The sequence below is a fragment of the Stylophora pistillata genome, chromosome 4 (assembly GCF_964205215.1).
Source record: "Stylophora pistillata chromosome 4, jaStyPist1.2, whole genome shotgun sequence".
Lineage (NCBI taxonomy): Eukaryota > Metazoa > Cnidaria > Anthozoa > Scleractinia > Pocilloporidae > Stylophora > Stylophora pistillata.
The window spans coordinates 39264617-39285951 of NC_142522.1; the positions used below are offsets into that span (position 1 = coordinate 39264617).

At 38.8% G+C, this 21335-nt stretch overlaps 2 protein-coding genes and 1 pseudogene across 3 annotated transcripts in view; 1 reads left to right on the top strand and 2 right to left on the bottom strand.

Moving 5' to 3' along the window:
• Positions 1-566: 566 nt before the first annotated feature.
• Positions 567-3282, bottom strand: LOC148733673 (uncharacterized; annotated as a pseudogene).
• Positions 3283-14771: 11489 nt separating this feature from the next.
• LOC111337301 (fructose-1,6-bisphosphatase 1) lies at positions 14772-20276 on the bottom strand. Its single transcript, XM_022943576.2, has 7 exons — positions 20198-20276; positions 19678-19855; positions 18141-18396; positions 17325-17465; positions 16568-16708; positions 15915-16034; positions 14772-15251 (listed from the first exon to the last, which is right to left on the bottom strand). Exons 2-7 carry the CDS (start codon positions 19839-19841, stop codon positions 15072-15074), a joined length of 1002 nt encoding a protein of 333 aa, XP_022799311.2. The 5' UTR covers positions 19842-19855; positions 20198-20276; the 3' UTR covers positions 14772-15071.
• A 40-nt stretch (positions 20277-20316) lies between these two features.
• Positions 20317-21335, top strand: part of LOC111337300 (alpha-aminoadipic semialdehyde dehydrogenase) — a 24542-nt gene continuing 23523 nt past the window's right edge. The window contains exons 1-4 of one of the 2 annotated variants that reach the window (XM_022943575.2): positions 20317-20359; positions 20447-20554; positions 20640-20693; positions 21133-21198. In XM_022943575.2, coding sequence (XP_022799310.1) covers positions 20354-20359; positions 20447-20554; positions 20640-20693; positions 21133-21198 — 234 coding nt within the window. In that variant the 5' untranslated portion in view covers positions 20317-20353. Of the gene's footprint in view, positions 20555-20639; positions 20694-21132; positions 21199-21335 lie in introns of both variants that reach the window. The other variant, XM_088758393.1, reaches the window with a different exon arrangement.

Genomic DNA, 21335 nt, shown 5'->3' on the forward strand with positions numbered 1-21335 from the left:
CGTGGTTGTACTGTTGTTTTATTACTGCTCGATCTATCTGCGGCATTTGACACGGTCGACCATGGTATATTACTTCACAGACTTAATACTCGGTTTGGTATCAAAGGCAAGGTTCTTGCTTGGTTTAAGTCTTATCTCATCGACCGCAGTCAATTCGTTAGCATAAATGGATCAAATTCCTCTCACTCTGATCTGATGTTTGGAGTTCCCCAGGGATCTGTTCTTGGTCCGATTTTGTATTTACTGTATACCTCTCCTCTCGGCGACATTATAAGAAGACATGATATGAACTTCCATTTTTACGCGGCTGACTGTCAAGTTTGTTTTTCGCTTGACTCGGTTTCATCAGTTACTACTACGAGAATCGAAGCCTGCCAACAAGATATTGGAACTTGGATGTCATTGAACAAACTCAAACTTAACGGTGATAAGACTGAGCTTTTGGTCATCGGATCGGGCAATCTGTCTGCTTCTCGGCCTCCTTATTTTACAGCGATTGATGGATCTGTTGTACAGCCTTCGAACTATGCCAGGAACATAGGTGTAATCTTTGACAATACGTTAAATATGGAACGTCAAGTTTCGGCTATTTGTAAATCTGCATTTTTTCACATCCGGAATATTTCTCGGATTAGAAAGTTTTTGTCAGTTAGTAGTACTAAGGCGTTAGTACACGCCTTCGTTACATGCAGATTAGACAACTGTAATTGTCTGATATATAGTCTTCCGAAACATTTAGTTCATAAATTGCAATTAGCCCAGAATTGTGCGGTACGGCTGATCTTATGTGGTCGCAAGCATGATCACGTTACTTCTTTACTGAGGGAACTGCACTGGCTCCCTGTGGAGCAGAGGATTATTTTTAAAATCTTATTTTTTACTTTAAAGCTTTAAAGAATTTATGCCCTAGTTATATCAGTGACTTGTTAGAAACTCATAAGCCTACTAGGTCTTTGCGATCATCGAGTAAGAACTTTTTAGTAATTCCTCGCTCCAAATTGAAATCTTATGGCGATCGCGCCTTTTCTGTCTCGCACCTAAGTTGTGGAATGACAAACCTGGAACCATAAAATGCAGTATAGATCTTAACACTTTTAAGCGTAATCTTAAAACTTATCTTTTTAAGCGTTATTTTAATGAATGAGTATGTTTGATTATTATTTTACTTTTTACCTTGATTGTAAAGCGCCTTAGAGCTCTTGGATAGGGCGCTATATAAATTGTCTTTTATTATTTTTTATTATAATTATTATTATTATTATGGCAGTTAAAACGTCTGGTTGCCAGAACCTATAAACACGAAAGCTGGGCGTCTAGGACGTGGCCAGCTAACATGTTTAGAATTTACATATGTACCCCCCCCCCCCGAAAAAAAAAAAAAAAAAAAAAAAAAAGAAAAGCTAATACAAAATGATAAAAGAAAAAAAAAAAAAAAAAAAAAAAACAAGCAAAAAAAACCCTAGTGGCTAGTCCCTGATGTCTTAAAAACTCAACAAAATAACACATGGCTAAGATGAAGTCTTCAACTCATGACTTTCAAAGATCTTGCAATCTTGAGTGAACTGCTGACTACAGACTTCTGCATTCTACCTAACACTGCTGTACTCCTTTCTGATCCAACAAGCTCCCTGACGCTCTTCTTGAGGTCTTTCGAGTACCCTCCCAGGACATCGATGATTATGTTGTACTGAATGATATGAAAACCCGGGTACTGTCTCTTGAGCTCTAGACGAAGCGGGGCGTACTTCATGATCTTCTCCTCGTCTTTGTGGTCCCAATTGTCTACCCATGGGCAGCTCATCTCCAGCAGTGTTACCGTCTTGCGCGCCTTGTCCACTATCCGACCGTCTATCCTGTTGGCCCTGACTTCCGTCTGGTCTGCAAAGACTGGAACATCCCAGTATGCCGTCACCTTCTCTCCCTCATAGATGGGTTTGGGTTGGGTGGGTGAATACCATGGAGGTACCGTGTTAAAAAGCCCGTGATCCCCCAATAGCTCGAAAAAGAGGATCTTAAATGCTGCGTTGTGCCTAGTAAGGTACGCAGTCTGAGCAAGCGCACTACACCCTGCTAGCACATGTGCCACACTCTCCCGCATAGTCCACACCTCACATCCGAGTCACCGCTTGTCTTAGCTTTTCTGGTGCTATATACCTTTGTCGGGAGGAGCTGTTGGTATAACTCCTCAAGTGCTGCTATTGTGTAAGTGGGAGCAGTTCTCCATTCACACAATAGCGAGAAACAGCTCCTGTCGAGCTGATCGTCTTGTCACCGATTGGCCACTAACTTGCCTTGCCATCTCTGTTCTTCGATCCCCTGGCGACGCTTAGTGTACAAGGCTTTCTTGGCGAACACTCCGATCTTTTCTTGTCAACCAGTTCCCCTTCCTCTGTCCGGCCAACTGGCTCTGGGTGCTCTAGTTCGAGCTCAATCCCAAGCTCCCTTGGGAAACCGTTCGCATCCTTCAGTATAGAACGTCGCCCCTTATCGGCAGCCCTCTCTTCAAACTCTCGTACCAACTTTAACGTTGGGTCTGTAGTTGCACACAGTTCAACCGCGGCCTTGATCTTAATTAACTTATACTCAGATTCTACCGACTTGAGTCCTCGTCCGCCTGAACTCCTAGGGATGTAAAGCTGGTCTGTGGATGCCAAGGGATGTCTCGCACCATTCTCTACCATAATTTTTCGTGTCTCCTGGTCAATTCTTTGAAGGTCAGCGATTGGCCACACTTGAGTCCACATGAAATAGCTCATGACAGGGAGCGCAAACATGGTTGGTTGCTAAGACCTTGTAGTAGTCAGATAGGGGACTTGACCATACTACTGAGAGCCGCTTCAAATACTCTTTCTCGGCTTGTTCCAAAACCAGGCCGTCTTGTTGTTTAACGTTCTCTAACACTCCCAGAAACTTGTACTGTGCGTCTTCCCTTTGACTTATGATGGCTTCGCCTGCGCCAATCCCGTTCTCCTCCGGCTCCTGGAGCCTCCCCCGCCTCACGTGTACCACTGCACACTTGCGCTCATTCCACTGTAAGTCAACATCTTCCATGGCATTCCTTACTCCCTTCATAATCCTCTCTCACTTCGCTTCTGATGCTGTGTAAATCTTGAGGTCATCAATATACAGCAAGTCGGTGATCTTTGCACTGATTGGTTTAGAAAGGCGGTAACCCTCACTAGCTTTTAATTTCCAGGCTATCGGGTTAAGGTACAAAGTGAACAGCCGAGGGCATATTATTATTATTATTAGTATTATTATTATTATTATTATTATTATCATTATTATAAAAAAGTTTTCCAAATAAGAAATGGTCGAAGAAAGTGAAAAAAAGGGAAATTTCTACAAAGAAAGCAAAGGAAGTCTAAATTGAAGCCTTGGAAATGGCAGTCGAAGTACCTACAGAAAACGGATTTCTAGGACTTGAGGGATTCCGTAAGTCAACAATTTTTTCACAGAAACTGGTAGTCCATAGTATACTCATCTTGAAACAAACCCATGGAGACGCAATTGAACAAATTAGCCGAACTTATAACCCGATGCCTATAAAGATATTCTGTGTATGATACGTTCAAGTCAGCCTTTCGTCTAGGCAGCAAAACTCGATCAAAAAGATAAAAAATTAGAGTAATTGCGTTTCGGCCATTAATTCCTCGACCAGCACTGTGCGCTAGAGTAAAAAAATAAATAACCCACGGGGAGAGAGTCACAGAGTAAACAGAAAATGTCCGGGCTGACCTTGTTGAAGGAAGGGGAGAAGTGGGGTGTGGGGAGGAGGGGTGGGGCGCCCAAATCGAAAAATAACACTGGATGACTTTACTGGGAAGAAAAAACGTCATAAAACCTTTACTATAAAAAGGTGACAGCTATAACAATCTTTGTTTATAAAGCTGAAGTCATCTGTGCTCTGTTAGTGAATAGACGCATAGCAACATAGAATTCTCTTATTGCATATGATTACACTTTAAGTCTTATTCATTTCCAAAATATTTCTCAATGAAACGATTTTTGTTTAGAAGGGAGAATAGTCTCTTGAGGGACCTAGTTTGAAAAGGTGAGCATTATTAAGCTATTTACGTACGTGTCTTTACGCAAGTTTGGAAACAGCATTCACGCTTGATCTAAATACAACGTGAAAATGATTTCGCTTGTCAGAAGAAATAACCACTTACGACTTTTCTTTCGCCGCAGGAAAATTATTTCTCGACGTCATAATAGAAACCTCCTGACGTACGTGTTCAAAAGTTCAAAATGTACACTTAAAAAAAAAGACAAAAAGCTAGACTGCTACAATATGAAAAACGATTCAATAATCAGCCCCCTGTTAATAAACTGCCGCAGGTAACTCCAATCCAAATTTGTTTTTTTTGCGTCCCTACGGAATTATAATTTGACGCAGACTGAAAAGGCAGCACACGCAGACAATGAAATTAACATTTTTTCAATGAAATGGTTTTGACTTCTCTTTGAGAAAAAAAAATTATGGCCCATCTTTCTTAGAACAAAGCAATTAATATCAGTAGAAAGGCCGAGTATGCTTTGCAAAAAGGTTGTTCACTTTACATTAAGGCTAGTTCACCACTACTCCATCAAAAACAAGCAAGGTAGCAGAACATAAGTAGAAAGAATGACCTAAATCAAAGGCATATACCTTGATGACTGCGGTACTAACTGTCTTCCGCAAAAAATACAGGTCGAACAAAATGTGCGGATCAGTCTACCTGGAGCTATTTCGACTTCTTTCCCAACGGCTTTGAGGTCTTCGTCTGGGTCTTCGGCCGGGTCTTCCTTCGCAGGTCTTGGTCCGTGTCTTTGTCGGTGTCTTTGTCGGTGTCTTTGTCGGTGTCTTTGTCCTTGTCTTTTTGCAGGGCTTTGTGCGAGTCTTTGTCCGAGTCTTCGTCCGACGACAATGACTCGGACCGCAGTTTCCTCAGTCTTTCCTGATCCAATTCATCGGCCTCCTCGTTTTCCGGCGCTTCTCTTTGAGGACGCATAAGCGTTCTATGTTTTCTTTCAATCGCGTCAATTGCATTTTTTCTTTCTGGAACTGTGTCACTAAAGCAATGAAATTCTTTCCGTCTTTACAACAACTTGTTTCCATCAGGTCTATGAGATTTGTAATTGCTTCATCAACTTTGACTGCGTGCAACTCTTTCTTAAGGAAAGTTGAGTCGGGGAAATTTTTCACTCGTTGTCTCGCTATTTCGAATAGCAAAAGAATATACACTTCTGAAGTTACAAATGGGTAATCAGCTATCTCTGAGTTGTTATCAAACAATTTCTTCAGGTGATTAGCGAACAAAGAGATATTGGTTCCATGGATTTTTTTCAGATCCTTAACTGAGGGTCTTAACTAGGCCTTCGTCGTAACTTCTCATAGTTGATTGAGAATCTTTGAATACTTCTATGGGACCATTACCGGGTTGATATTTGTTTCTTTTTTATGTCAGCTTGAATAACATTTGAAATTGTAGTGCTTCGGAGACTTTAGAGATTCCGAAATAAAACAGGGGAGTCGTACCTGGCTCCATTTGATAATCCTCGCGGTTGACAATACGTGTAAGTAGATCGACAACATGATCTCGATTGAAGCCCATAAGTCATATATAATTTCAGGACAAGTACTCGCCATTTCGAAGCAACTTCTGTTCTGTTTTTATACACCTATGCGTCTTCGATCACCTTTAATGGCATCAGACTGAAGATATATAATAAGATAAGGTATGAGAAGGAAGAACCCATCACTGCATCAAGCACGGGAACGAAACACCATAGCTTTTCTCAGATTTACATTCATGGCTGAAATAATCGAACACGACAGATTCATGATTTCCTAGAAAAGATCAGGGCTGTTCCCGTTTAGGCCTTGTCGACATGGCAAGATTTCATTGGTCTAATTTTCAAAAAGGTCATACCGAGTAATCTGAAAGAATTTGTTTCAGTTTTTCCCTTCCCGCAGGGCATCGTTGTCATCACACCATCTAAATCCCGGAATGTAACCCAACTAGCAACGCTATTCAACTCTAAAAGAATTAAAGCATGACTAGATGTCGCCTCTTTCTACTCTTTCAGTAATTCTTAGATTATTTGCGGATAAATCAGGTATCTGTTTTGGCGCGTTCACGTTGGGCTGTGATGTGTTTTGGCAATTACCGACAAGTGTCAGCATCTATTTGAATAAGGTAGAAATCATCTCTAAATTACTTCCAGCAAGCTTGCATGCTCTTTGTCCGTATTATACATGTGAAAAATGTGTTCATATTTAAAACAAACCCGTCATAAAATGTCAAGAATTGAAATCATACGAGGTCAAGCGGTTTATTCCACTTCGAACACACTGATATCGATACAGTTTCGCAATGAATACCTGAATAAGCCAGAATTGCGACGAGTGAAAGATGATTCAGAATACATTGGCTCTATGTATCGCTTGTACGCACATTATTTTTAAAATTCTTTGCTTTGGTCGTGTCTAAAAGTACACACGAGTGGCCACGAGTGACCACGAAAAACCACGGATGACCACGAGTGACAACGAATTCACACGAATGAGTGACTGCGTGTGATCAAAAGTAAGAAATTATCAGTATCATTGGCTAACATCATAATTACATCGACATCACGTCACTTCATACAATATTAGTAATGTGGAATCAACCGAAAAAAAGTTGACATTTCCGTAGGCTGAAAGATATATAACAAGCGTAATTTTCTTCTTTTCCAAAAGGGTGAGCTCCGAATAGATCCACTATAGATTATGCTGGTCAAAGTGGCATATTGTACTACAAACGTTACTCGTTTTTTTTTTAAGATATTCTCGAAATTGTGCTTTTTTTCCATTATGCTACTTTTTCTCAAAGTATGCTTTTCGAAAAAGGCACAAAAGCAAGTCCAAATTATATAATTGCTGAAGGTGTAGTCTGATCGTCCGGGTGAGTGTAGTCCTGAGAAGGACTGTTGTCGGTGGCAGTGACTGACGTTTCGACAACCTGTGCGGAAGTCATCATCAGAGTCAAGTGAATGATTGTTGTCAGTGGAATGTTCTTATTCCAGTTCGTGTGAAATGATCGGTTGGTTTTGCCGTGATGTTATTGGCTGTAAGACTCAAGTGACGTAAGTCGGTCGTGATTGGTCTGTTTCGGTCTGTCGGTAAAGTTAGGTTGTTCTTTTTCGGTCGTTTGTGATGTTTATGTCGTGAATGAGTCGTTTGTATGGGCGGGTAGTTGTTGACATCTGTTTAGGGGAGTCTGTTCTAAGTTAGTAAACCAACTTTCCAGAGTCAGTCGTTGAAAATAGTCAGTGCTGTAGGTTAGGCATTGCGCAGAGTCCCAGTCAATGTTGTGGTTGGTAAGTCGATGGTGTTCAGCAATGTGATTGCTGACATCACCTTTCCTCGTCGCCCGTCTGTGTTCAGTCAGTCTTGTTGTGAGGTTTCTGCCAGTCTCACCGATGTAGGAGGCTTGGCAGTCGGAACAATTGATCTTATAAATCGTTCCCTGTCTGTTCCTCGGTTCGTCTTTGTCTTTAACGTTGGTTAGTAACTGACGTAGTGTGGTGATGGGTTTGTGAGCGACGCGGATATTGAAGGGTAGTAAGATCCGCGAGATGTTTTCAGACATGCCTTTTATGTACGGTATGGTTGCTGTAGTCGTAGGGGTTGCGGTGTCGTTTGTTTCGGTAGTGGTAGTGGGTCGGTGAGTGTTTCGTCGGATGAAGTCTTTGTTGTAGTTGTTCTTCGTAAAAACACGATGAAGGTATTTGTTCTCGTCGGATAAGCTGTCTGTCGAGTCACATACTAGTTGTGCGCGTCGTGTTAGAGTTCTGATAGTTGTGGCTGCCTGGTAAGCCACAACGACAACTCATTACGAACGACAGTTTACAGGAAACCGACACACACCGACAGATTACTAGACGAGTCATCCTACAACCCTACATCACACAAAGCCACAACTATCAGAACTCTAACACGACGCGCACAACTAGTATGTGACTCGACAGACAGCTTATCCGACGAGAACAAATACCTTCACCGTGTTTTTACGAAGAACAACTACAACAAAGACTTCATCCGACGAAACACTCACCGACCCACTACCACTACCGAAACAAACGACACCGCAACCCCTACGACTACAGCAACCATACCGTACATAAAAGGCATGTCTGAAAACATCTCGCGGATATTACTACCCTTCGATATCCGCGTCGCCCACAAACCCATCACCACACTACGTCAGTTACTAACCAACGTTAAAGACAAAGACGAACCGAGGAACAGGTGAAAGTGAAAGTGAAAGTGAAAGTGAATGATTCGATACCTTAATAGCAGCATAGGCTGAATTGCTAAGGTCTACAGTGTTACTAAGGTTGAGATCGGACGTCAGCATTATCAGGCGCCTCTGGCAGCCGCTTTAGTCCCTGTAACGACCTCACCTTTTCCCCCACACATCCCACCCCAGGGGAGGACATCCATCACACAGTAATCTCGTGTGTGGGAAATTAACGTCTCCTACCCCTAACTCTGCAGGAGACGGGACCTCCATTTATTCGTCCTTATCCGAGAAGACTAGAATATCTAACCATTTCATTGATGTTATAGAAAGGTAGCAAATTCTCCTCAGTTATTTTAAGACCATGAGTATTGGTCCGGCCGGGGCTCGAACCCTCGACCTCCCGCACAACACAATCCGGCGCTCTAACCAATTGAGCTAACCAGGAGGCGGTTAAACAGACAGGGAACGATTTATAAGATCAATTGTTCCGACTGCCAAGCCTCCTACATCGGTGAGACTGGCAGAAACCTCACAACAAGACTGACTGAACACAGACGGGCGACGAGGAAAGGTGATGTCAGCAATCACATTGCTGAACACCATCGACTTACCAACCACAACATTGACTGGGACTCTGCGCAATGCCTAACCTACAGCACTGACTATTTTCAACGACTGACTCTGGAAAGTTGGTTTACTAACTTAGAACAGACTCCCCTAAACAGATGTCAACAACTACCCGCCCCATACAAACGACTCATTCACGACATAAACATCACAAACGACCGAAAAAGAACAACCTAACTTTACCGACAGACCGAAACAGACCAATCACGACCGACTTACGTCACTTGAGTCTTACAGCCAATAACATCACGGCAAAACCAACCGATCATTTCACACGAACTGGAATAAGAACATTCTACTGACAACAATCATTCACTTGACTCTGATGATGACTTCCGCACAGGTTGTCGAAACGTCAGTCACTGCCACCGACAACAGTCCTTCTCAGGACTACACTCACCCGGACGATCAGACTACACCTTCACATGTTACCCCCGGGTTCAAACCATTTACTGCATATATAATTGCTGTTAATAAATCATTATTTCTTCCTTGTTTTCAGTTTCATCCTATGATAAGACAAGATCATGACTGCACCCATGGTTAATCAAGTGTACCCTAGACACAACTCTCTTGTGACTCGTCCCAGTTTAGCTCCGACACAAGCCATCATTGAACGAAACGATCAGGTTTCTTTGCATTTATTTTGCTTTTGTCGGGGGGGGGGGTGGGGACCAAACCGAAAAACAACCCCGGATGACTTTACTGGAAAGAAAAAACGGTATAAAACCTTTATTATAAAAAGGTAACCATTACAACAAACTTTGTATATGAAGCTCACTCCACCTTATTTTATACACTCCTATTATGGCTTATTCAGTATATTCACTCCAAAGTGGAAAAACAAAATTCAAGCAATGTCCAGCTACATTTATATAATAAGCTGACACGTGATTTGATTGATTCTTGCTTATGATATATTAAAGAACCGACTTATAGATGGCGCGTCACCATTAACAATTTTTTTTTGCTTCTTTATATATGAAACATATAGATTCCACATTGCTGTGGATCTGCTCAATAACTGATAAGAGATGAAATCATAAGTTGGTCAGACTGAATATCAGCTGATCAGTGACACACTCGGTTGCGCCTTGTGTGCTACTTTGTTGTTCTTTCGACAGTTTGAAGTCATCTGTGTTCTGTTAATGAATAGGCGCATGTCCACATAGAATTTTTTTTTACATACGATTACACTTCAAGTCTTATTTGAGTCCCAAAAATTTCTCATTGAGCCGATTTTTGTTTAGAAGGGAGAAAAATCGCTCCTGCGACTTATGGTGAAAAGGTGAGCATTATTAAGCTATTTACATATGTCTTTGCAAGTTTGGAAACAACATTCACGCTTGATCTAAATACCCCGTGAAAATAATTATAGCTTATAAGAAGAAATAACCATTTACGAATTTGCTATCGCCGCAGGAAAATTATATCTTGACGTCATAATAAAAACCTCCTGAAATAAGTGTTCAAAACGTAGACTTAACAAAAAAAAAGCTACACCGCTACACTTTAATAATCAGCCAACTATTACTAAACTGCCAAGTAACTCCAATGGACACTAAATTTATTTTGCGTCACTACGGAAATATATTTTGACATGGACTGAAAAGGCAACACACGCAGACGCTGAAATTAATATTTTTTCAATGGAATGGTTTTGACTTATCTTGAGGAAAACTCTTTCATGGCCCATCTTTCTTGCAAAGAAAAAAAGCGATTAACATCAGTAGAAGGGCCGAGGACGCTTTGCAAAAATGTTGTTTACTTTATAACAAAGTCCTTCCCCAATATTCATTCCAAAACAAGCAGAGTAGTTGAACAAAGTAGAAAGAGTGACCTAAATTGAAGGCATATACCTCGAAGACTGTGGTACGAGCCGTTTTCCACAAAAAATAAGTACAAAAGTGCCGATCAGTCTACCTGAAACTATTTCCTTTTTTTCCTCTGCGCCTTTGCCTGAGTCTTCGACCGAGTATGGGTTATGGCCTCTTCCGACAATGATGAACTGGTCTCGTCCTTCGATGATGAACTGGTCTCTTCCGACAGTGATAAATTTTCTGACAACCGGAATTTGTTGATGTCTTAATCCAAGTGTTCCATTGGGTTTAACTTTTCTTTAATATCGGTAATTTTACTTCTTCTATCTGCAGGTTCGCCAGTAAAGCAATGATAACATCCTTCTTTTAAAAATATGTCTTCGAATTTACAACTTTTGTCGATCATAAGTGTCAGTAGATCTGTAATTGCTTCATCAATTAGGAGTGCGTCGAACTCTTTCTTTCTTGGAGTCGATTTGCCCGAATTTTCTACTTTTCGTCTTGCTATTTCGAATAGCAAAAGAATATACACTTCTGAAGTTACGAATGGGTAATCAGTTATCTTTGAATTGTCCTCGAACAATTTCTTCAGGTATTTAGCGAACAAAGAGATATTGGTTCCATACATCTTTTTCAGATCAGTAACTTAGCCTTTGTCGTAACTTCTTGTGCTGAATTCACCAGAAGCCGAGCCTAACACATGTATGACACCATTACCGGGTTGATGTTTCTGATGATTTGGTACTAGCTTGAACAACTTGCGAAATTGTAATCCGTGGCCGACTCCAGAAATTCCCAAATAATATAGACATTTTCCTTCTTCATAACATTTTTGGTTGACAATATCTTTGAGTATCTCGACAACCCGATCTCGACTGAGGTTCGTAATATTATAAACAATACGTATGATGCACGATCCTCGCAGTTGATAGCGCTATTTAAGCAATAGCGAAATTCAGACCTGTTAGCTCAATTGGTTAGAGCGCTGCACTAGTATCGCAGAGGTCAGTGGTTCGAGTCCCGTACAGGCCTGATTTTTTTCAGGTCTGAATTTCGCTATTGCTTAAATAGCGCTATCAACTGCGAGGATCGTGCATCATACGTATCAAATACCGCAGTTCAATATATGATTTTCATATATTTATTCTATCTCATTTATCACTTTCACGGGTTCATTACGAATCAACTTAACGGCCTGCTCTCAGTTGGCTTGTTAGCTCAATTGGTTAGAGCGCTGCACTAGTATCGCAGAGGTCAGTGGTTCGAGTCCCGTACAGGCCTGATTTTTTTCAGGTCTGAATTTCGCTATTGCTTAAATAGCGCTATCAACTGCGAGGATCGTGCATCATACGTATCAAATACCGCAGTTCAATATATGATTTTCATATATTTATTCTATCTCATTTATCACTTTCACGGGTTCATTACGAATCAACTTAACGGCCTGCTCTCAGTTGGCTTGTTAGCTCAATTGGTTAGAGCGCTGCACTAGTATCGCAGAGGTCAGTGGTTTGAGTCCCGTACAGGCCTGATTTTTTTCAGGTCTGAATTTCGCTATTGCTTAAATAGCGCTATCAACTGCGAGGATCGTGCATCATACGTATCAAATACCGCAGTTCAATATATGATTTTCATATATTTATTCTATCTCATTATAAACAATGTCAGGTTTAAGATTATTATTCGCCATTTCGAAATAACTTCTGTTCTGTATTTATACACCTACGCGTCTTCGATCACCTTTCATGGCATCAGATTGAAGATAATAAGAAGAGGTATGACAAGGAAGAAACCATCACTGCATCAAGTACAGAAACAAAACACCACAGCTTTTTCGGGCTTTACCTCCTTGCCTGAAATAATCGAAGACAACCGCTTAATTGTTTTCTAGGAAAGATCGAGATTATGCCTGTTTAGACCTTGTCGACTTGGCAAAATTTCATCGGTCTAATTTTTAAAAAGGTCATGCCGAATAACCTCAAGGACTCGGTTGTGTTTTTTTTTCCCTTCCCGCAAGGCATCGCTGTTGCTGAGGACGCTTTCCTCTGGAAGAGAATGTCACACCATCTCTTGGAATGTAACCCGACTAGGCTACTCAACTCTAAACAAATTAAATTATGACTAAATGTCGTTTCTGTTTATTCTATCAGTAAATCTTGAGTTATTCGCCCATAAATCAGGTAATTATTTGTTTTGGTGCGTTCAGGTTGGCCTGTGATGCGTTTCGGCGATAACATACAAGCATCCGCACCTATCTGAATATGGCAGATATCATCTCTAAATTACTTCCAGCAAGCTTGCGTGCTCTTTATTCCGTATTACACTTGTAAAAAAATACATTCGCATTTAAAAGAAACCCGTTATTAAATGTCCAGCATTTGAAACATCTTACAAGGTTAAGCGGTATGAGGTCGTCCCATTTAGAACACACTGCTATCGATACTTAACAGTTTTGCAATTTGTGAACTACCCTTCAAATATCAGAATAAACCAGAAGCGAAACTGATCGAAAGCTGATTCGAAATACATTGGCTCTATGTATTACCCAAAATTTTCTATCGAATGTCAGAAAAAAAATCATCGCACATTATTAATTTTTTAAATCTTTACTTCGGTAGTATCTAAGAGTAGACACTAGTTACCACGAGTGACCACGAAAAACCACGGATGACCACGAGTGACAACGAATTTGCACGAATGAGTGACTGTGCGTGATCAAAAGTAACTGAAATATTATGTTTGGCTAACATCATAATCACATCGACATAACGTCACTTCCTACAATAATAATAGTGAATCAATCGAAAAAAAGAAATAGACACTTCCGTAGGCTGAAATAGATATAAGATGCGTAATTTCCCTCTTTTCCAAAAGGGCGGGCTCCGACTAGACCCTTAGAGAATTGTTGATAAGAGTGGCATATTATGCTACAAGCACTGTATGGATTTTTTACTTAGTCATGCTCAAATTTTCCTTTTTCAATTATGCTATTTTTTATCACAGTATGTATTTTGAAAAAGGCACAAAAACAAGTCCAAATTATATGGTTATTGTTAAAAACGCATGATTTCTTTTTTTATTTCCAGTCACATACTCTGACAAGACAAGATTAATGACTGCACCCATGGTCACTAGAGAGTACTTTTAGACACAACCCTCTTGTGACTCGTTCCGGTTTAGCTCCGACACTGGCCATCGTTCGACGAATCGATCGGGTCCTTCGCATTCATTTTAGTTTTTTCGGGTTTTGTTCGATGCTTGTTATGGGTCTCACCTCTGTATTGTGACTTTGTTATCGATTTGAATGCATAAGCTACGTCGTCAAAGGTTATCATCACATGTGCGTTTTACTCTGGAAGTATTCAACGTATCCTTTACAGAAGAACGTACATTGAAAGAAAAAAAGGAATAAGAAAAGAATAGAAAAAAAAGATAAAAAAATTTATGCGACCAGGTTTCAAATCATATTAATGATAAAAAGAACAGTTATACATAAATACATACATAGGTTAATTGACCACTCCCTATAGGGGCTTTTCAGGGCCAACACCCACCCGTCCCACCCAGGGGAGGACATCCACCGCGCAGTAATCTCGCGCGTGGGAAATTAATGTCTCCTACCTCTAACCCTGCAGGAGACGGGGCCTACGGTTTATTCATCCCTATCCGAGAAGACTAGAATGTCTATCCATTTCTTGATTCAAGAAAGGTAGCAAGTTCTCACTTATTTTAAGACCATGAGTATCGGTTATATAGTTTAAAGTTATAAAGTTTAAAGAGTTTGTATGACTAGATATTGCTTCTCTAGAACGATTTCTATTCTCTTCTCCATTTCCCACATCTCATTTTCTGTTCCTTTTTGCCTGTTCGGCAACATCTCTTTCTCTTAATACAATTTGCTCCCCTGACTTGGTGCAATCAAAATAGTTTACATACACAGAGGCTGACAGTTCTGAATTTAGTTTCTAGATTCCAAGGAGGTTCTTAAAATAACTGGTTTAACACATATGCCACCTGATCCCCAAAGTACAAAAAGAAACACTCAGGCATATTTGCTAGGTAGGCTTTTATTTACAAACAAATGACACAACCTTCTGTTGCCATGGCTGGTGGCAAAAATGCTCTTTTCTATTGGCACTGTTAAATATTAAATATAATGCACCCTAGTTGCTTATTAACAATAGTTTGAAACAGCCATCCTTAGTAAGAAATTATTTTAAAATAGTCTGTTGCCTAACTACTAACACTACAGAAGAACACTAGTGACATAACATCTGAAGTACTACTAACAGTAACTGTATTCAGATCATGTTACTCTTTATTTCTCAAAGAAAATGTAAGAAATAGGGCACTATGCTGAGTTAAACTTGAGGAAATCTTTCACATCTTCCGCTGATCCAATGAATATAGGGCATCTCTCATGGAGTTCCTTTGGTTTAATATCTAGGACTGGTTGTTTGCCATCTGAGGCCATTCCACCAGCTTGTTCGATGATATATGCCATTGGTGCACATTCATACAGGAGGCGCAGCTATTTACAAAATTAAAATAAAAAAAAAAGAATGAAAATAACTGATATCAAAAGAGTTTCACAAGAATCAAAGTCATTGGCTAATAAGAGCACATGTGATCAGGACCAAAAAAAAACAATCAGAACTAAACGGGCCTAACACATTTCACCACTCTTAAATTAGTAAGTAAATATAACCTACTTCAACCAATAATGGTGATATAGTGAAGACAATGATAATGATAATTATGAATGATTATCCTGTAATAATACAATGATAGTGATAGAGAAATGAAAATGTTAATAAAAGTGACAATAATAATGATGATGATGACGATGCTGAGGATCATGACCATGATGACAGAGGTCATCAAGATGTTACACTCTTATGTTTTGTATCTTGGTCCTGACAAGAACAAACATACAAACATAAAAACAAACAACCATACAAGGATACAAGCATACAAGCATACAAGCATATAAGAATACAAGCACACAAGCATACAAACATACAAACATACAAACAAACAAACAAACAGACAGTCATACAAACATACAAACAAACAGACAGTCATACAAACATACAATCAAACAAAGATACAATAGAAACATACAAGCATGCAATACAGCCGTTATTATATAAACAAACTTCAAAATTGGAAAATTTTACTTTTCAATAAATACCTTTCCTCGGGGGTTCTTCTTATTTCCAGGGTACATGAAAATTCCTCCATACACTAATGTCCTGTGCATGTCTGACACCATTGAACCAACATAACGGGCTGCATAAGGAGATTTACCATCCTACAGATCGGATAAATGACAAACAAGAATAGTTCCACAATCCATCACATTGAAATGGAGATTAATTTCTTTGTCATCATGAGAACAAATTGTAAAACACACTTATTTTCAAGATCCTTAATAACAATTGTGATCCTCATTTTAAGTATTACCTACAGCATAGTCTTCAAACCCAATTTAAAGATTTTTTAGTTAAAGATCTTCTAAGATCTGACTGGGAAACATTGACAAGAAGGTCAATTTTCATCCTCATATTAAGTGTTACCTACAACATAGTCTTCAAACCCAAGTTAACGATTTTTTAGTTAAAGATCTTCCAAGACCTGTCTGGGAAACGTCGACAAGAAGGTCAAGTGATCCCTAAGGAACTTGGGGTGTGATCTTTATTGGTGCATCAAAATATTGGAAGATTTTGACTGTGTGATTGTGCAAATTATTTCCTCCAAGCTGGTGGATATTGTTTGTCTAGACACTACCAGGAACAAATTGGCTCCTTCATAATTGATTTCATGGAACCCTTGTCTGATGCTGACCTTTGGAAATTTAATGGATTCTAAGTATTTAGTGACTCTTTCATCAAACAAGCATGCATTTCCTTCATTTATGCTGTAGATAGGCTTGCCACGTGGCTTCATTTTAATGTCAGGATTTGTGAGAACAAATTCACCTATGGACTAAACAATAAAAGCAAATTAAAAATATTATAATATCTAATCAAGCAATGGACATAAAATACCAATTAACATTCAAGATAAATTAATAAACCCTCTCATTGGCAGATCTCAAACCCCAAAACATCTTTGACTAAGAGGGTAATTATATGACATAACATTTAACTTACTAACAAAGACTCTTCATCAATTATAGATAATTACTCAGTGTTTATGTAGCCACAGAATGTATTGCATCTAAATCATTCTGGAGATCCTATTTTGTTGTCAAATTTATTAATATACTAATAGGTAGAACCCAAAACAAAAATAGGTAGAACCCAAAACAAAAATAGGTGGAACCCAAAAACCCAACACAGGGCTCTGCTCTAAGGGGGTGGGGGGTGGGGACTTTCAAGAATTTTCATCTTAATTCCATCAACAGGTTGCAAGTCATAAATAAATAGACTTTTTAGTAGAAACTTCTGTGCCACAGTATAACCAAATTGGAAAAAAAATTTAGAGAGCCAACCAGACCAATAAGTTGTTGTTCAGCAGATAATTTAAATACTTTAGGTCTTGAGCTTGTCATTCAGTTGAATAAAATTTGCCTGCCTACAAAGCTATTCCACGTACTTACTGGATCAAGAGTAAATCCATTGACTCCATGCCCAGTTGTTATCACCACCATTGTTGCACTTCCAAACAGAGCATACCCTGCTGCCACAAAATTTCTTCCTGGCTGGAGAGCATCTTCTACAGTTGGTGGTCCATCATGCTCCTTTTTAGTGAACAGAAAAGTGATACAACATCTTAAATAAAGTGGGTGGGAGGCGTGGGTTGTTGTCTTGCGTTTCATACATGAGCCTCTGGCTCAGGCAATATGGGTAACCATGCCCCATGTAAAGACATTAAACTTTGATTACTATTACTATTATTATTACTATTACTATTACTAAATAAACACTAAAACCCTCTCCTGTGAATATCCAATCTCTTTTCCAACTAAACAACAGAAAAGTTTTATGTAACATACGTTAAGCTAGTTCTTATCCTTGCAACTACCTTAGTTCACGTAATCCTTTCATAAACTCCCATGAGTGACCCAAGACGGACTTTCTCCTTAAAATATCATTATGTTATTAGGCCAACAAATGATAAGAATAAAGAAAAATATAAATTAGGCAATATTTGGCTGATTGATGTTCCAACACCAAATTCTCTAAACTAGCATCAAAAGAATTGTATGGCAGGCAGTGAGAAGCGTTATAACTACTACTTAAGATCTTGGAAGTAAAGAGTTTGAAGCTCTAGGTGTTGTCTTCATGTACCTCTCATTTCACTCTAGAAAATCTTTCTCAGTCTGTTTATATTTACCTGACACTACATGAAAGGGGAGTATGACATCAAACATTATAGACATGACAGAAGAAATAATTTTCTTTAAAATAATTACCTTCTTTGAAATTCCAAAAATAGAGCCAATAGCAGCTAAACATTCTATGTTTGATGAACCATCTAGTGGATCAAAGAAAACCATATATTTTCCTTGTCTTTCAGTTTCCACTTCGATGACTGTTTCATCCTCTTCAGATACCAAAAGACATGTTGTGCAAGATGACTTCAGCATGTTAACAAACAGTTCATTTGCCATCACATCTAGTTTCTGCTGTTGATCTCCAGATACATTTGTATCACCTGCAATACCATATCTGAAACGCATATCAAATCAGAAGTTTTTTACTAATTTCTAGAGAAAAGTTTTTCATGACAAGTTGTTTTTAAGTTATTAATTGCACTAAGTAGTGAAAACCAGGTCACAGCCAAAGAAAACGGAGGTTTTTTTTCCATTTTGCTTTCTCTTTTAACAACAAATAAACTTTATTGTCATTTTAAAAGTTACAAATGAAGTACAGAAACAACTGGCATAAAATGTCAAGTTAGTTGAGGTAGGTTGTGTGGAGAGAACCAAAGACTGATAATTTAATTTAATCAAGCAGTAAGCTTCGGTCAACTAGGCTTTTTAAACACTGATAACAAGAATAAACAAAACAGACGAAAATTGTTAACAGCTCACATATGAATATGGATACACAAAAATTCATTATAAGTAAATCAAAAACATAAACAATGAACTGAGAAAAATTAATTAAAGTTACAAAATAATTGCAGAAGTTAACTTTTAGTGCCAAGATTTCCATATAACCCCATGCTTCATTATGCATACAATTCTTGGATATAAGAAAACAGAAACAAAACAACAGATTAACTTTGGGACTTCGGCTTTGTTTTTTTATTGGTATGGGGTTATATGGAAATCTTTCCCTCTTAGTTAATAAAATAAAACATTTTCACTGGTTATAAATATTTACTGTAAAAGCAATTACCAGGACAAAATTTATTTCAAATAGAAATTGATTTTGGATGATAAAGTAGGTCCTGAACATAATTCATGCAAACTGTTGATAGATTATAGCAATTGTCAGAGGGTCTAATTTATGTGATTGTCAGGTATCATACAGCCCAAACATATAAAAATTGAAAGAGATGATTCCATTTCCTCTAAAAGGAGTATCAATACTGAAGGCAATGAGTGATAATCCTCAAATGAACACACATCTGTGTAGTACCATCAATTTGAATCAAGAAATATGGATCAAAACAACAAATTTTCAGTGTATTTATTGTAGATTATTAGCACCATGGATAAGTTATTCTAAATCTCCCAGGGTTAACCCAGCTATTTAGGAGAATAAGTTCCAAGACGTTCCAAGACAAGGTTGACACCCCACTATTTAGGAATAACAGCTATTCCAATCTCTTTCAACAACATTTCGAGTTAAAGGAAGGTTTTATCTAGTCTTGGTTCAAAGTCCTGTCACGCTTTACTAATGAACCTTGATTGAAAAGCAAATATCAGTATTTTGCCGATGAGATCTATAAAACCTTGAAAATTTGCATAAAATTGCGTAGCTGTTGAGTCACGGACTTACAATTGAGCAAGTCCGGCTTTTCTTACTGCTGAAGATACTGCTTTGATAGCACAACAGATAGCATTTAGCAACTGAGTGAGATCTCCACTGGCACCGGGAATCTTTCGCTGCTCATTCAAAACAAACCGCGTGAGGGTCATACAATTTGTATCTATGTCACCCATGATGACTCCAGTATCTGAAGTAGAATACAAATTATGAACAGTTTACATCGACAAATAGTCTATTTATACTGTTTGCAGTTTTACAATAAAAAAAATAACCTCATTTTCCTTTTGATGATGAGTGAAATCTACTGAAGTTGAAATATCTCAGGCATTTTCATACGACGAGGAAACAAAGTTATTTCAAGTTTCATGGATTGCCTGTTGAGATTCATTGCAAGAACTATTTGGTAGAGCTGAATTTGTACTTTGAACAAGTCAAAAATGTCACGATTACTGTAGTGATTACAATACAATCCACTTAATGAATTCAAAATGTACTACATAAGAATAAATTCTGGTAGAATTATACATACCTAGTACTCGAACTTTACCCTTGTACTACCGCTCAACCCCCAATGAATTGACGTGGCTTCGAGTCCATCAGCCGAGCAATTAGAAGAAACTGGGTACGATCACGCCTTCTTTACGCCCCCGAAAATCACGTGGGTTCTTTTCAGCTGGGATTCAAAATGGCGGTACGAGTGCTTCGGGTGGCTCCTAAAAGCTTAGCGTTTCGTTCCATTTATGTAGGCTTAAGTAGGGCTTCTTTCTGCTCTATACAGGAGGGAGGTTTGTTGATTGAAGAAGAAAAATACGCCTGGTTAAAAGATCTGGGACTCAAAGCTGAAAACAATGGTGTTTTTAATGGCTCTTGGGGCGCTAGAGGAGAGGTAAATCAAATTAATATGCGAGACCAAATATTTATGTCACACAACGATTGCTGACTCGCGATGTAAATTTTTTCCTCACTTGTAGACTGTAACGTCTGTGTGTCCTTCTAATGGGCGACCGATTGCAAGAGTTCGTCAAGTAAGTTTTGTTTTCCGTCGTAAAGAGTGTACAATTTAATGTAAGGTCAGCTAGCTATAAATCAGGTTGAGTGAGCTTTTGCCTTTGTACAAAAACTCATTTACACGTGGCATTTATTACATATCCAAAACAGACATAGTCTCCGAATGGTCACCGATGAGTCCTGGTGTAAATCCTGAATTGAAAATTAAAAGTTACAAAGTGATCGACGTGCACGCCACATATCCGTACACAATCAGTTTATGACCACTGATCTATTTCTTGTAGACTCCTTGTAATGTCATGTGGGCAGTAAGATCACTTAGTTTGTCTCCATAGAAAAGCAAACTAGTCAAAAATAAAGGCATCGTTTGAAACTCTTTTTGCGATCAAGTCGGCATAATTTTTTTCATAAAATAGCAGCGGTTATTCTTTACTTATTAAATGATAATATCTTTAGGGTTCTTTAGAAGACTACAATGATTCAGTGAAGCTTGCAAAGGATGCCTGGAAGTCTTGGGCCATGGTATTGTTTATGTTACTTTTTTAGGTTTCAATGCCTTGTACTTGGGAGTGACAGTTAAATTCTTTTAATAAATGTGTTCTAAGGGAATATATAGTTGACTGGGCTCCAATAATAAAGATTGATTGGGCATGAGTGGA

Excerpts from the sequence above, each read along its gene's own strand:
- LOC111337301 (XM_022943576.2), bottom strand. The coding sequence starts at position 19,841 with ATGGGTGACATAGATACAAATTGTATGACCCTCACGCGGTTTGTTTTG. Across the intron at positions 16,709-17,324 it reads ATGGATTTACTCTTGATCCA|TCCATAGGTGAATTTGTTCT; the intron begins GTAAGTACGTGG and ends TTTATTGTTTAG. Across the intron at positions 16,035-16,567 it reads AATCCATTAAATTTCCAAAG|GATGGTAAATCTCCTTATGC; the intron begins GTCAGCATCAGA and ends TCCGATCTGTAG.